The following is a 15791-nucleotide window of genomic DNA, read 5'->3' as shown; positions in this document are numbered from 1 at the left end:
AAAAAAAAAAATCAACTCCAAGGCAGGGGAAGTGGAGTTTGCATGATTCCATGTTTTGTTTCCCATTTTTCATATGAATAAACTAGCCTGAATTTTAGACATCCTCCCATTGCCACTTGGAGAAGCCTGATATTTAGATTGGCTATGAAAATTATCATAGTATATAAATTTTTAATAATTTTTTGGAGTTGAGGTTTTTCTGAAAAATAGACTGTGCAGAGTTTTTAACAAATGTTAACTTAGAGTCAAGTTGAATATCTAAAAATTTAGTCTGATATTTTTATCCTACTAATAGGTTCTAAATTAGTCTAATAACATCTAAACTTGATTTAAATGAAAATCATTAATTTTAAACTAGACATCGGTCCCTGGTGGTTCCAAACCTCTGTTGGGGATGTAACAAATTGGTAGCTTTAATACTATAGCTAAAAGTATTATATTTTATTCATGTCCATTAGTTTTTTAATGTTCACAATAAAAAAAGCAGACATTTCAATTAAAAAAAAGACTAGATCTGAGAGTCCTTGGTTCTGAATTTGTGAGCTAGTCTATTTTCACATTTTCATTATTTTTGTTTCCATAAAAAGAAATACATTTTCAATTTCTTTAACAGCAAGTAATGGTTTATGTATTGGCCCTGCATCAATCTCAGAATATGCACCAGTATTCCATGACCCAACCTAACTCTCCAACACTGCTTCTTTTAACTCATAACCACTAGTATTATCCATTTACCATCTGCACAGCCGTAGTGGTTTTACTTTAAAATTTTATTCATTGACAAAACTCCTTAAATCGACTCAAAAAAACTCTTGCACAGTTCTGCACTCAAAACTGACTTCATTATTTTATTTTGTTTCCTTTAAAAAAGTACCAACTCTCATCTAATCTAAAATTGTGCAAAGAAAACGAATTGAGAAATAAATTAGAAATAGAAGTAATTAAACAATCAAGAATAAAAATAGAAATGTAAATAATAATAAAAAATAATTTTAATATACTATAACAAGAAAATCAGTAATAAGTTAATAATTCGAACCTCCTCACTGTTTTGCAGTCAAAAACAAACTGATTTTCAGAGTAAAACACACTACATTTTATGTTCAATTAACCAGTAGGCCGTACATACAAGTATCAAATTTCAACTCGCACACTGCAGTAAGAAAAATTCCATCACACATTCAACATAACCCTTAGATAAAAAATACACCCTATCAAAGTAGGTAGTGCCACCTGAATAAACCAAACAATATTGTTAACAATAGATAACAGAGATAAAGAAACATTAACATTCCAACTTGCAGTGTCATAAATAACCACGCTTCTAAATTGCAGATTTTTTTTACCTTAAATTTAGTGTAACTTAAGACCAACTCATCCAATCTTAATCAAATTTTCACATACATAACTTCAAATACGCTACTACAGCATATCTAAATTTCAATGAAATTGATTTAGTAGTTTTGGAGATTTTTAAGTCACAAAATTTTACATATATATATATATATATATATATATATTAAGGAAAACACCATCTAAGTGAATATTTTTGTACATCTCGTACATCAAAACTGAAAACGTAAAGAAAATTCATTTCCCCCCACTCCCACCATGCAGCTAAAAGTAAAACCGTACTTTTCTTTGAAAAGTTGGTAAAACAAAAATCATGTAGTTTGGAAAATCTGACAGACTAGTAACAGTCTGAAACTGCTTAAAATGCTTTGCTTTGTTTGGTATGCTTTTGTATGATATTAAATAATATTTCTTGTATATGAAAATGCCAAGCCTGATCACAATTCGAACCCATAAGCTTCTGTATGAAAAGTAGGATCTTCCACTCCAACATAGAAGTAGTTCTTTATCAGTAGAAATTTATATTATAATTAAGGTATTTATTTAAGGTAATTTATTTAACTTGATTTGAGGTTTTGTAAGAATTTTATGAATATTTGTTTGTTTAAGGATGAGAAGCTATTACACTTTTAGCTGAATCATAATTTCTTTTTTGCCTCTTTCCATTTTTTGGAGAGCCCTCTCTCTCTGTCCTTCAAGATACACACCCCCATTTATATTGATTGTTCACGTTTGTATGAAATTAATAAAAATTCCTTTTTTTATTAATTGTATATTATGATTTTCATGTGTATTTAGCTTTAAAAAATTTGTTGTTAATGCACGTACTTTTACACTGGCCCTGCATTATTAACTTGATCTGTGCATAATGCTGTATGATGATGGTACTTGAATGTATTTGCTTCATTTTGATTTTGAATTTAAATTTTGTGCGTGTTTTCTAAAACATTCATCATTATATTACTTATGTTTGTCAGGTAATAATAAATAACCAGTCTGGTTATTCACATTAAAAGAAAAGCTTAATGTTGAAAATATTTGTTAATTAAATTTTTTTATTGTCACAAATCATAACAAGTTCACTTCTCCTCAGTTATCGATATATTTATTCCTATCTGATTACTTTTTTTTCTCTAGTTCAAATAACTTTACAATTACATAAGCATGTAAATATATATAATGTCTATTTTTATCAGAATTAACATGACTAAAGATACACTCCTGCTCCTGTTATTGGTGTCTAATGGTATATAAAATGTCATATTTGAGCTCTGCTAACCATACTTGCTATAAACATATTTTACCGCAGAGGTTTCTTTCAGTAAGTAAATGGTATAGATTTAAATAAATACGAGGGTTTTTTTTCAAGGTCCAATCGGTCCCGAAATTAAAACCACAGTGAAAATAAAAAATTTTTTATTTGTAACAAGTACTTACATAGTTACGCTATTTCTCTACATAGTCACCAGTCCGATTTAGACATTTGTCGTAGCGTGGTACCAACTTTCCAATACCCTTGTCATAGAGTGGAGCCGCCTGTGTTTTCACCCAATTTTTCTACGCTGGTCTGCAGCTCGATGTCTGTGCCAAAATGTTGTCCTCCTAGCCAGCGTTTCATGTGAGCAAAGAGGTGAAAATCGGATGGAGCCAAGTTCGGTGGGTGATCAAACACTTCCCAACGAAAATGCATCCACTGTTTGAATTGTTCTTTTGTTTCTTCAGTTTTGAAATGGACCCATGTCTTGTCCCCTGTGACCATTTTGTTAAAAAAATCTTCTTCATTGTGGTAGCGCTGGAGAAACACACAGTTTGTGGTACTGAAGTCTCTCGCTCACAATGGTGTAGAGAGCTGACCTTGAAATTTCAGGAAACGAATCACTTAATACAGAAATTGTGAACCAACGATTTTTTCGAATTGCCTCATCACTTGCTCAACTAGATCATCGGTTGACACTCACTTCCTTCCCTGACTGCCTGCATCATGAACACCTGCACATCCTGCTTTAAAGTTCTTGCACATTGTCGCACTTTGCTGTTACTCATTGAAGTTTTACCATACACATTACTTATTCGTCGATGAATTACAGCTGCATTACACCCCTCAGCCTGAAGAAATCAAATTACCGCACGCATTTCACACTTGGTGGGAGATGCTATTGTTGTAGACATGTTTACGTGCCAGCTGCTTATTCAGAACTAAAAAAGTGATGCTTTTTTAGTTTATGCATTTTTGTATATATAAATACATTTACTAAGACAATCGTCATGATCAAATTTTATTTATTTATTAGTCATATTGTTGTTGCTGTTTTTGTAATACATGCATTTTATTTTTTAAATTTTTAATAGATTGTACTATATACTCCTTAATTGTCCATTGGTCCTGGGTGCTATAATAAAATGTCAAATCATTTAGAACTAATGTACAAAAATAATTTTGGTATGGATTGACTCTTCATTGATGTTTAGCTTCATTAAAGAGTGTATTTAACTTTAAAGAATAATTATCCTCTGTATTAAGTAGTACAAAACTTTTATAAACCAGATATTTGTCTTCATGGTTTGGGTATGAACATGAGTGAGCTGGTGCGGAAGGATGTTGACTAGAGATGTGGGTAGGGAATGGACGTTCCATTGCCTCTGCTTTGTCTTTTAGTCAGTAACATAATGTCAGAGGAAGAGGTTCCATTGTTGGTTGCACAGCATATTTTCATGAAGTTTATTACAAATGAGAGTGTCAAATCCTCTGACATTTGAGTAGACTGCAAGTGTGGTTTGGGAATATGACATCACTTATCCAAATCTACAACTGGGAAGACAAATTTACCCAAAAATTTGTCGGCAAACTGGGCTGACAAGTTTGCCAACAAACTTGCAGAGTTTGTCAGTAGTTTGCCGACAAACTGATTGGATATAATACATAATAGGCATTCAACTATCAAATATGGCAGATGACAACATTTGATCAATTCTTGACCTCATTGAAATAGCAACATCTTATGGTTTATGAAATTGCTTCAAAAGTGATTATCAGTCATAGAAATTTCCATTCCATTATCACAAAGCACTTTAGTTCTGTAAAGTCTGTCTGAGATAGACTCCATGAATTTTGATCCAGAATCAGAACAGACCTGACAGAAATCTTCCAAAGTCTCCTGAATTGATTTCAACAAGAGTGACATAATTTTTTGCCTTGTATAGTTACTTATGATAAGACATGGATCTATCACTACACTCCCAAGTTGAAATCTGCGAGTTTGAAGTGACGTAGAAGTAGAGAATCTTACCCTGTAAAGAGAATCACACTTGTCAGCTGAAAAAGTCCTCACAACTTCTTTTGGGACTGAAGAGGCATATTACTCATTGATTTTCTCTATGAACATCACATTATGAATTCTACATACTACTGCCAGCTGTTGGACAAAATGAAAACCATCTATAGGAACAAAAGGTGCTATCAGCCAATTAGAGATGCAATTTTCCTTCATGAGAACACCAGGCCTCATAAAGCTACTAACACTCAAGATAAGCAGGACAGAATTTAGTTGGAAACTTTAGAACATCTCAATACATCCTTAGTACAGTCCAGATTTATCCCACTTTGATTTCTTTTGTTTGGTCATTAAAGCACTGGGAGGACATACTTTCAACATAACAACAAAGCAGAAGCATTCATGCATAATTGGATTGTGATATATCCTCAAGCTTATTATGATGAGGGATCCACAAGCTCCTCAAAAGTTGGGAAAAATGTCTAGAACTTCATAGAGAAGATGACTTAGAAAAACAATAAATATGGTTTGTATTATTATTCTGTACTAATAAATATTAAAAATAAAAGTTCCACTTTATATCTGACTGGATCCTCTTATTAAAATGTTTTTTTTTCTTTACAATATGTGTAGTACTTTTCTTTACACAGATTTTTCATTTTTTCCTTATTGATGTGTTTCATGTATTATTTATTTTTTATTAAATTACAGATTTAAAACTCAATCTAATCTATATAGACATAAAGAGTATCATGGTGGTGTCCAATATCCATGTCAAATTTGTGGACGTGTATATCCAACTAATAGCACTCTACGAGCTCATAGTATAACACATAGTAATCTCCGTCCCCACAAGTGCCCACTTTGTGACAAAACATTCAAGCGTAATCAGGATCTTAAAGTAAGTTTTCAAATAATATATCGACTTAATTGAATTTTACTTTTTATTCAGTTTTCTTTTAAGCTTATTTACGTTATTTTTAATTTACTTTTTTTAAACTTTTGAATTTTTTAGCCTTAATGAATTTTGTCTTTTTATTTTCTTTCACTTTCCATTTCTCCTACCTAATTTCTCATTTTTATATTTTGGCTAGTTTCATTCATTTGCTTTGTATTAGTGATTGGTTGTTTCTCTTTTTAATTTGTCTTTCACTATTATAATGGATAAGTTTTCAAACACACTGGGTAAGAGATTAAAAACAGTATTTACTTTTATTGGTTCTTTTTTCATAAAAAAAAAGAACCAATAAACCTTCAACTGCATGTGAATCAAAATTAAAACGCTTTTCTCATTTTTACACCTTCCACCGATATTTGATGTAAATTACATACAAAACCTTTTTTTGTCTACAAATAGTTAAATGAGTGAAATAAATTTATTCTTTTACTTTTTGTTTAAATCAATATTTGTCAATATTTAATCCTTCAGACAAACCTGGAAAACAGAATGAAGTGATTGTAGTGTAATAATAGTAATTGTTAGCATAATCATGAATGTACAGAACTGTAAAAATTACAAACTAAAGTACATTGGAATACTCACCTATTATTACATCCACTGAGCGATGGTGTATATAATCTTCACTATATCTTTTCATTTAATTTAATGCAGGCCGCAGAAGAACGCCGTTAATTTGATTCAATGAAATACCTATTTTTTTTATAAAAATTAATTTATTTAAAAAAGTTGTATCTCCACATAAAGCATTCTAACAAAAATTCAAACTTTCCTCTTATAAAATAATGTCAGAACAAGAACTGCAAGAAATTAAAATGTCAAGACCGCACATCAGTATGTGGTTAATAAATTTGAAGAAAATTTTCAAAAATTATATTTTTTAAATTGTCCTTAATGATTTGGTTGTATTTATTTAAATATATATATATATATATATATTTAACTTTAAGTGTTATATAAAATCGTAAATTAATGAAAAAGTAACAGTTATTTATAATATCTGGATTTCTAATAGTAAACAAGATGGGTACATTAAAGAGTTCTGTAAAATATGGCAATCTCACCCCTAGCCTATACATAAATAAGGGAAGAAAGGAATTCAAGTGATTTAACTTTTTTTTTATTAGTGATTCTTATAGTAAAAGTATTCCTAGTAAAGGCAGTTACTTTTGTACAGATTTCAATTTTGAATACTAGATCGTGGATATCACTGTTCTTTGGTAGTAGGATTTCAATTAACCACACATCTGAGGAATGGTCGAACTGTGATTGTACAAGACTACACTTTATTTACATTCATACATATCATCCTCTGAAAGTATACCTTAAGGTGTTTTGGAAGCTAAACAGAAAAAAAAAGAAAAGTGCTACTTTCACACATTTTTAATTAAAAGAAAAGAATATACAAAAATTATTATGAAATAAGTTTACCGAAAAATAACATATTTTTTCCATTTTGTTTTGTTAGAAAAATATATGAATCCTCAAATTATATTGTATGTCATTTAGAATCAGAGGAGATGTGGTTCAGGAAAATAATAGTTAATAGAATAACTTAATAGAATAATTGTAAGCATGTGAAAATTTGAGTACAGTTAATCAAGTGTAAATAGGAAATCATCTGGTACATTTTAACAGTGTAAATCTTCAAATTCAGATCTATTTACTTACTTCAGTATATTAAGTTTATCACATACAACTTCTTTTTAAAATTTGTGATTATGAAGAACAAAAAAACATTTTTCCCTTATATTTTGTTAAGGGAACATCTTTCAACATCTTTCGACAAAACTAAATAATATGGTGCTTTTGAGACCAAACATTTTTTGTGTTAACTATGAAAAAAAATTTAGCTTTTAATTTAAAATCCAGTAAAATCTATTTAACTCATTCTCTGTATCATTTGATGAGAAGCTTAAGAACTAGCCTATAATTCCTTTACAACCTGAATTGGTTGGCTGAATTGTTAACCTGAATCCACTTGTAAGTTTGTTACAAATATTTTCAGAAATGACTTTTAATTTTTATTTATAATGTTATTTAATTGTGGATAAATTTAATTTTAATATTTAAAAAAATTTATTTTAAAACATAAATTCAGTATGACTTGAATTCAGTGTGTTTGTGATTTATTTATTCTGCTATTAAACGTACATCTGTTGGGAATAGAATATTAAGTACTTTATTTCTTTAACCAAATTAAAAAGCTGGATTAAGTAAAAAAAAAAGTTATTGATAAAAATAGTGCTAATAGATGTAATTAGATAAGTAACAGATTTGTTGTGTAGAATTTATATTCTGCTTATATCTTAACAGCTTCTGGAATTATAGCTAGAAAATTAAATAACAATAAATCTTGGATAGAGATTGCTACGTAAACATATTGTGTGTAAGAATATAATGAAGTAAATGAAATTTTGTCCTATAACATTTTTGAGATGAACAAAGCAAAGACCAAGCTAAGCTGGAAATTGAGACTGGAAATCTTTGGTATATATTTTGCTATTTATATTTAGTGTTTTAATGTGCGTTTCTAGGATATTTACATTTCTTCATGCATTGTGGTGATGCATTAATAATTACATTTTGTGGGTAGTGAAATTATAAAAATAAAACAGTAAATAAATTAAGTAAATAAAACAGTTGATAACTGTTATTAAAAAAGTACCAATAAAAATCAGTTGACATGAATACATCTTCTATTCCACACAGTTTAATATATTCCACTTTCTTGTACCACAAAGCAGTACTTTATTTTTATTTCTTTTATATATATATATATATATATATATATATATTGTCTTACAAAAAGTAAAACGTTTTTTATATTTACTTATTGATTTTATGTTGAGCAGATTTTTATAACTGATGAATAGTCGGTGTTGTGCAACACAGTGGGTTGCATATTATTGAGCTACTATGCTTTATTGAGTAAGGCTTGACTTGTATATACAAGACATGTAGTATTTAACAACTGAAATATACATCTAATATCATAGCACTTCAAAGTAACTTATGAAACACTTTGGATTTTTTTTTTTACAGTAACTGCATATTTAAGTATAACCCCTTGAGTTTTTAAATTTGTTTGAAGGGATGAATGTAAATTAAGTAGTGTAATGTTTGAAATAATTGATGGTAAGTGTTTAATAGTAACTGTTTGAAGTGATGAATGTAAGTTGAGTGAAAGTAAGTTTAGCCGTGATAGTAGTTGTAAGTTTTTCTTTTGTTTTTTAATGTATTAGTTCAAGTATTTTTTATTTGTTTTAATTTTTGTGATAGTTAATTTTATATTTTAAGTTTTTTTTTGGGCTATGGTAACATGAAAATGATTTTCATCCATCCAACAAAAAAAAAAGTTAAGTCAAAATGTTTATAATTTTGTATGTTGAATATTTAAGATTACAGAGTTGGTTTGTTTAGGTAGTGATGAAATAAAATAGCGTACAAAATGCTAATTGTAATATAAACTGTAGACAAAATTGTCACTATTCTGTTGTTTCAATAAGTGATGGAATTGAATACAACCCTGTTCACACCAGCACTAGAAAATATCTACTTGGTCCAAATGAATGAAAGTCTGAATAATCCATTAATTTCATACAACATATTGATACCACAAGCCATGTGAAATGCAGAAGCATTTTTGAAATTGTGTTTTATATATTCCATTAAGGTTTAATTTAATTAAACCTTAATTACTAAAAAAATAAATTTTGAAAGAAATAGTTATTTAATGTAGTCGTGTCACTATATTTCTTTGAATGAACAACAGGTGACTGCTTCATTAGTGTATGCTTATTTATAAACCCATGCATGTAATAATTGACTGATTTATAATCCATATCCTTTAATTTACTAATAATAAACAAATACGTAAAATATAAATTCACCATCTGAAAAAATATTGAATTAATTAAATTCATTTTTCTGTCTGTTTCATAATGTTGTACAAATTTGAAATTAAAAAATTAATAATATATGTAGTTAAAATATCCAGGCGTAATATTTAGGATCAGACTTTGGAACTTTTATCCAAAATAACAACTTTAACAAAAGTCGGAATGAGCCTCCACTAGGTACACCTGGATATATCCAGAAAAAATTGGAGAAATTTGTCCAGTGAACTAAATCCAAAAAAATTAAATTAACAGCTTTATTTATCATCAAATAACAACTCACTAGATCACATCTAGAGTTGTAACTCGGAACCTAGTCACACCACAGATGATTCCTTGTCAGTCAACCATGAAAGGTTTTTTAACGATACTCCACTGGCTGAACCAAGTAAAACCAGAGTTCAGAGAAGGTAGCATTTGGATATGGTGAAGATAACATGTGATTGGAAGCATTGGAATGACTTAACAATACAAACACGAACAAGAAAAATACAAAGTCCAAAATCAAACCAAAGCAAATCACCTAAATTTCCACACACTGTGTAAACTTACTCATGCAGACTGGTAAACTAAAAATAATAACTGGCCTAATTGACCAACACAAAATTCCATCACAGGTCTCTGTAGGAAATTAGAAACAATGACCAGTATGCCATGGAATCTCAAGGATATAGACTCTACAAAGGTATACCTGGGAAGAGAATGATGATCCCACAGTTTGGAACAGGCTTTTTAGTCAGCCTCAGAATAAGAAACTCCATACAAGAATTCCCCAAGAATCCCAAAACTCACCCTAAAAGAATCAATAAAATTTACACTATAATGAACGCCCAAGTTTACCCACTAATAATAAAAATAACTCTCCAAAAGACCATAAAGAAACAGAAAGGTTAGGGATCTACTTAACCAGACTACACATAACATCCCCAAAAACAATAACCTTCTTCCATCACAATGATCCGTGCTTGATTAGCGCTCTGCGAAAATATGTTGGTATCTGATTGCCTCACTTCATAGTATTATGCTACCCTCTTGTGAAAAAAATTTCAAAAAATTACAGTATATTAAAGAGATTTAACAGATTCTGACAAAAAAATGTTACGATTGGTAATTTTTATGCCTGTAACAAAAAAAAATTGAAACTACAAAAATTACGGTAATTTAATTGCAGATTTTTTTTTGCGCATTTCTACCGTGAAATTTTTTTTTGCTTTCTGTTTATGAAACATAGTTTGCTGATTTTAAAAATACTTTCAAGCAAATCGGTTGAAAATTGGGCAAAATATGATGAAAAACCTGTATCATAAATCATAGATTAGTAACATATGTTAGTATAAGTGAAAGTTGATTCAGAAAAGTACGTTTTATAAAAATCCCCACCACTGAAAAAGGTATTCAGATTGACAAAAAAAAATTTTTACTGTATACTGTTATTCATTATGAATTGTTATGTGTTACATGTTTACCGATATCATTTATCAGAAAAGATATTTGTAGACCTCAAGTAAAAGTGACGTATTTTGTCCACAAATTCCTTCTTTTTTTTTGTGTGTGCCGTATATCATAATGTGTTTCAATACATCAATATGTTGCTACTAAGTTTTTTTTGTAAATAATAAATAAATCCATAATTGTCATAGCAATTATAATACACAAGTCACACACACACACACACACACAAGCACATTTCTGAGAAAAAAATTGGTCATTTTCTTTCTAGTTTAAATAAAACATTTTACATCGTATAAACGTCGTTCAAATTGTGTAATAAAACTGATTCCTTTGTGAATATAAAACAAAGTAACTGACTTAGATGCAATATAAAACGATTTTGTAACAGCGTTTTAAAACTGACGCCGTACATAACCAGTTCCAAGACTAAATGATCTGAAAAGGTTAAACAATTTTTCAGAGACTTCAATTGTCAATTTGACAGAGAAAGAACATATCGCTAACATCATTGGAAAATAGCCTGTCCAAAAGAAAACAATCAAAAATGGATAGAGATCTTCAATCTCTGCAGACCACAAACTAATCTCAAAATCCACATATTTCAAGAGGAAACCTCAAAAACCCAAAACCTGGAAATATCCTGATTCCACTAAAGGAGAATGGTAACTAGACCACGTCTTCATAGACAAACACCACTACAAGATCTACAAGGTAAAAGTCCTCGGAGACACAAGCTCAAATCACTATGTAGTCAAAATTAAAATTAAATTTACTCCCCAAAGAAAGCAACAAAACCAAGCCCTAAAAATAAAAGAAATTGGACCCTACCCAACTAATCAAGAATGAAAATGACCAAAAAGCAACTGAAAAAATAACAATCACAGATAAACTCAAAGATGTTGTGAAGAACATTAAACAAATCACAGAAGAATTAGTCCCACTGAAATCCTGGAAAAAATATCAGTGGTGGAATAGCAAACGTGATAAAACAGAAAAAAGACATTGTCAAGCATGGCTATTTTTTCACCAATTCCAAAAATCAGAAACATCCTTCCAAATTCTAGTAAAAGAAAGAAAAAACCACCTGAACCCTAAGGAGAATAAAAAGACAACACTGTAAAGACACACTGAAGTCAATAGAAGAAGAATTCAATAAAACAGTTGAGAGACTATTACAAAACCTTCAAAGATCAAACCCCCAATGCTACTAATAAAGACTGAAAATGGTAAACTGACCCATAACAATAAAGACAACATGGAAATCCTACCTAAATATTTCAACAAACTCCAAATTTCGAAGAACCGACAGAACTCCTAAGCTTCAATACCCACCACCAGAAAACATTAACCCTCCCACAGTAAAAGAATTCTACCAAGTACTGGGTGAAATGATAAATTACAAAGGAACAGGTGAAGATCAGACTTTTGTTGACATCTGGAAACATGCAGGAAGATCAGCAAAAATTGCCCTTCATTAACAGCTTGTCAACATCTGGATCAAAGAACTACCATAACACTGGACTACAGCTCTCATCCATCCAGTACACAAAAAAGGGGACAAAATAGACCCTAGAAATTACAGGAGAATCTCACTCTTAGATAGAGTATACAAAATTCTTTCAAGAATCATCTTCAACAGGATCGGTTCACAACTCGAGAAAGAACTAGGAAAATACCAGGGAGGTTTTAGACCCTGAAGGAGCTGTCTAGACCAGATCATAAGAATATTTTTATTTTTTTCAAAAACATAATTATATTTACAAATTAAGAAAAAAATGGTGATAACATCTGCACACCTAATAACTTTCAAAAAATATAAAAGAAATAACTTTTCATACAGTGCCAGTAAGTCAGCTATCCCTATGTAAAAAATTTTGTACTATTTAATTTGTAAATCCCAGATTAAATAGTATAAATTACTAGTTCCATCAGCCCACGACCATTATAAATTGTATGGGATTGTAATGCAACAATGTCCTTCATCTGCTCGTACTTTTGATACTTCTGTACTTGTTATTTTAGATAAAAATAATAACAATATAACTCATTAATGAATATAATTTGTTAAGCTATTTGACTGGTGTTTCTATCTGTAGGAAAGTATTTTACATTAATTTTTTTTCAGTTTCACATCAATCAACACACAGGTGCCCGCCCTTACCAGTGCCCATATTGTCCAAAAGCGTTTGCAAGTTCTGGTAACTGCTTTTCCCATCGGAAACGGATGCATCCTAGTGAAGTAGAAAGAGATAGGGAAATGGCAGATGAGATCATATGATAATCATAACACTCAGGTAAGATCAGAATTTATCATTACTTTTGGTTAAAATACTACTTACATACATGTTCTTTATTTAGCTTTATCTTATTTCAGTTATTATAAATTGATCATGAAGTAAATTATCCATCCTTTTTTTTCTTTTATAAATTAGGAAGTGAAAATGTATTACTTGAATTATTTATGTGAATGAATTTTTGCTCTGCAAAGTATTAAAAAAATTTTTAAACCTAGAATTGGAATTTTTTATTTATTTTGAACTATTTTATGGAGTTATCCATCATAAAAAAAATGTGTCATGAAAATGTGTAATCGCAGAAATTTGATTTTGAATGTTTGTATACAAGCATTTAACATAAAAATAAAACAGAAGTATTGATAGAAGAGATATATCTATACAGTGTTATTCATGTAGTGATAACTGGCACTTGTTGAGCACATTCTGCTAGAAAAACTGAAGAGTTCATAAAACATGGGTCCAGAAATGCTCCATTAGCTGTGTTCTAATGGTAGCAATCCAAATGCATGCAGCCAAATGTATTGAAGTAGGACAGATTTTAGAAAATTCACTGTAAATTTTATTAAGTGTATCAATTATACATTCTTATTTTTTAAACATTGTATCAATTGTATAACTTCATTATCTTTAGTTGATAACATTTAAAATTTTTCATATGGTAAGTGTTAGTAATAAAATCAAATTTCTTGAACTTGTATTTGATTTTTATTGAGCTATTTTACATCAATTTTCTCAGAATTAAATTCTGTACAAGCTTTGATAATTTTGCATTTAGCTTTGATAATTACATTTTATGAATTTATTAGTCCTTTAACTAAGTTTTTGTATTACAAATGTAAAAAAAGTGTTTTTAGACAACAGGTTCTTCTGTTTTATGTCGGGTATTATGAAAGATACTGTAGATAACTTCTGGAATTTTTTTTATTCAATTTGTAGGTAAAAATTGTAAGAAATAATCAAGTTTGCCCCTTAATTTGGGTTCCTAGAATTTCAGTATGGAATCAAGATGAAAGTTTGCTAGCCGTAACTCACTAATGGAGTATTTCCAGACCCGTGTTTATGAACTATTTTCAGTATTTTTACTAGAAGAATGAGCTCAGAAAGTGCTTAATACCATGTGAATCATTCTGTTTATATTTAGTGTTATAGTGGACTACCAGTCCTAACAGTTAAACCAGAATAGTAGTACAAATTTTTTATCATAATGTACTTGCTGCGTAACTTAGAATGCAAAATTTCCCTGCGATTTATTCTTAAAAAATAGTGTTGAGGATATTTCATTAAAATCTTTTTATTTATATTTTTTTTTATTATTTTCGATTAGATCTAATATGGAGATTGTATATGGAATTCTTATTGTAAAATATAGTGATTTATTAGAAGGGTTCAGAAAAAATTCTTTACAATTTTCATTCTCTTAAACTATCCATGAGTATATATTTTACTGCTCTATCCACATTTATTAGAAGAATTAGAGAGTTTGATTGCAAGACAGGGTTTCACTTGTTTGATTATGCGAAGAAACTTATCAGTGGTTAAATTGAAGACCAAATTCTATTAGAAAAGATAAATTTTATTGTACCTTCCTTTATCAGATCTTGTTCTCTACTGCATCAGCTGAAGAGTAAGACAGTTTATGGAAAAAACTCTGCTTAGTTTTACAGTTTTCCAGTTTAATAGCATATTTGACAGATTGGATTTATTATTTGGTTTGACAAATTCTTCTAACTTTCTTCCTTTTCTGCACTTTGACTTTAATGTTTCAGTGAATTTTGATCTCTACTTTTAGTATCTCTCTTTTTTAAATTTCTTTTGCTGTTGTTTTCTACGTGTATAATTTTTTCTAAAATTTAAATTTGACTTTAATATTTCAGTGAATTTTGATCTCTACTTTCAGTATCTCTCTTTTTTAAATTTCTTTTGCTGTTGTTTTCTACGTGTATAATTTTTTCTAAAATTTAAAATACAAAGTTTATGTTTAATTTTCTGTAAAATTATAAGTAATAATCCACATTTTTAAAAACAACTTTTTTACCAGCCATCAAAAGTGTATATTATTTTTATTTATTTTGGCCTTTTATATATGTATAATGAAATGAGTAAGATCTAATAAATAACTAATGATGTGTGCAAATTCTAATTTTTGGGTTTTCCCTCCACATGCTTAAGAAGTTCATCAAAAAGTTATTGAAGAATTGATAGATTTAGTTTCAGTTCAGTATTATTAGATCAAATAACTATGTTAAATAAAAGAAATCTTGCACTCGATTCAAACTAATAATGAATGAAGATCTCTTAACTTTAGTTGATGAAAGTGTTGAAAAAAGGTGAAGTATTGATAAAAAACAAGAACACTGCAAGCTTTTGGAGTATGGATGTTTATTAACCTACGTTTGTACGCTAAAGAAACATGTTAATGATGAAGTCATATAATGTTAGTTTGGTGGGTTATAACAGGTTGCCTGCTTTAAAAAATTTATTTACCAGTAAACAGAAAAAATAAACTGACTAGATTCATTTTTTTAATCTAGTCATAATAACATAAATAGATTGGTATTTG

General features: G+C 29.5%; 1 protein-coding gene across 2 annotated transcripts in view; it reads left to right on the top strand.

Moving 5' to 3' along the window:
- Nucleotides 1–15791, top strand: part of LOC142318153 (uncharacterized) — a 68162-nt gene that overhangs the window by 40250 nt on the left and 12121 nt on the right. For both annotated transcript variants that reach the window (XR_012754832.1, XM_075354698.1), the window contains exons 6-7: nucleotides 5337–5526; nucleotides 13060–13228. Coding sequence is in view for 1 of the 2 variants with exons in the window: in XM_075354698.1 (XP_075210813.1) it covers nucleotides 5337–5526; nucleotides 13060–13212 (343 nt within the window). In the remaining variant the exon portion in view is untranslated. The remainder of the gene's footprint in view (nucleotides 1–5336; nucleotides 5527–13059; nucleotides 13229–15791) is intronic.

The sequence above is a fragment of the Lycorma delicatula genome, chromosome 1 (genome assembly GCF_047948215.1).
Source record: "Lycorma delicatula isolate Av1 chromosome 1, ASM4794821v1, whole genome shotgun sequence".
Taxonomy (NCBI): domain Eukaryota; kingdom Metazoa; phylum Arthropoda; class Insecta; order Hemiptera; family Fulgoridae; genus Lycorma; species Lycorma delicatula.
Note: the sequence above shows the minus strand (reverse complement) of the source record. Positions and strands in the feature narration are given on the sequence as shown.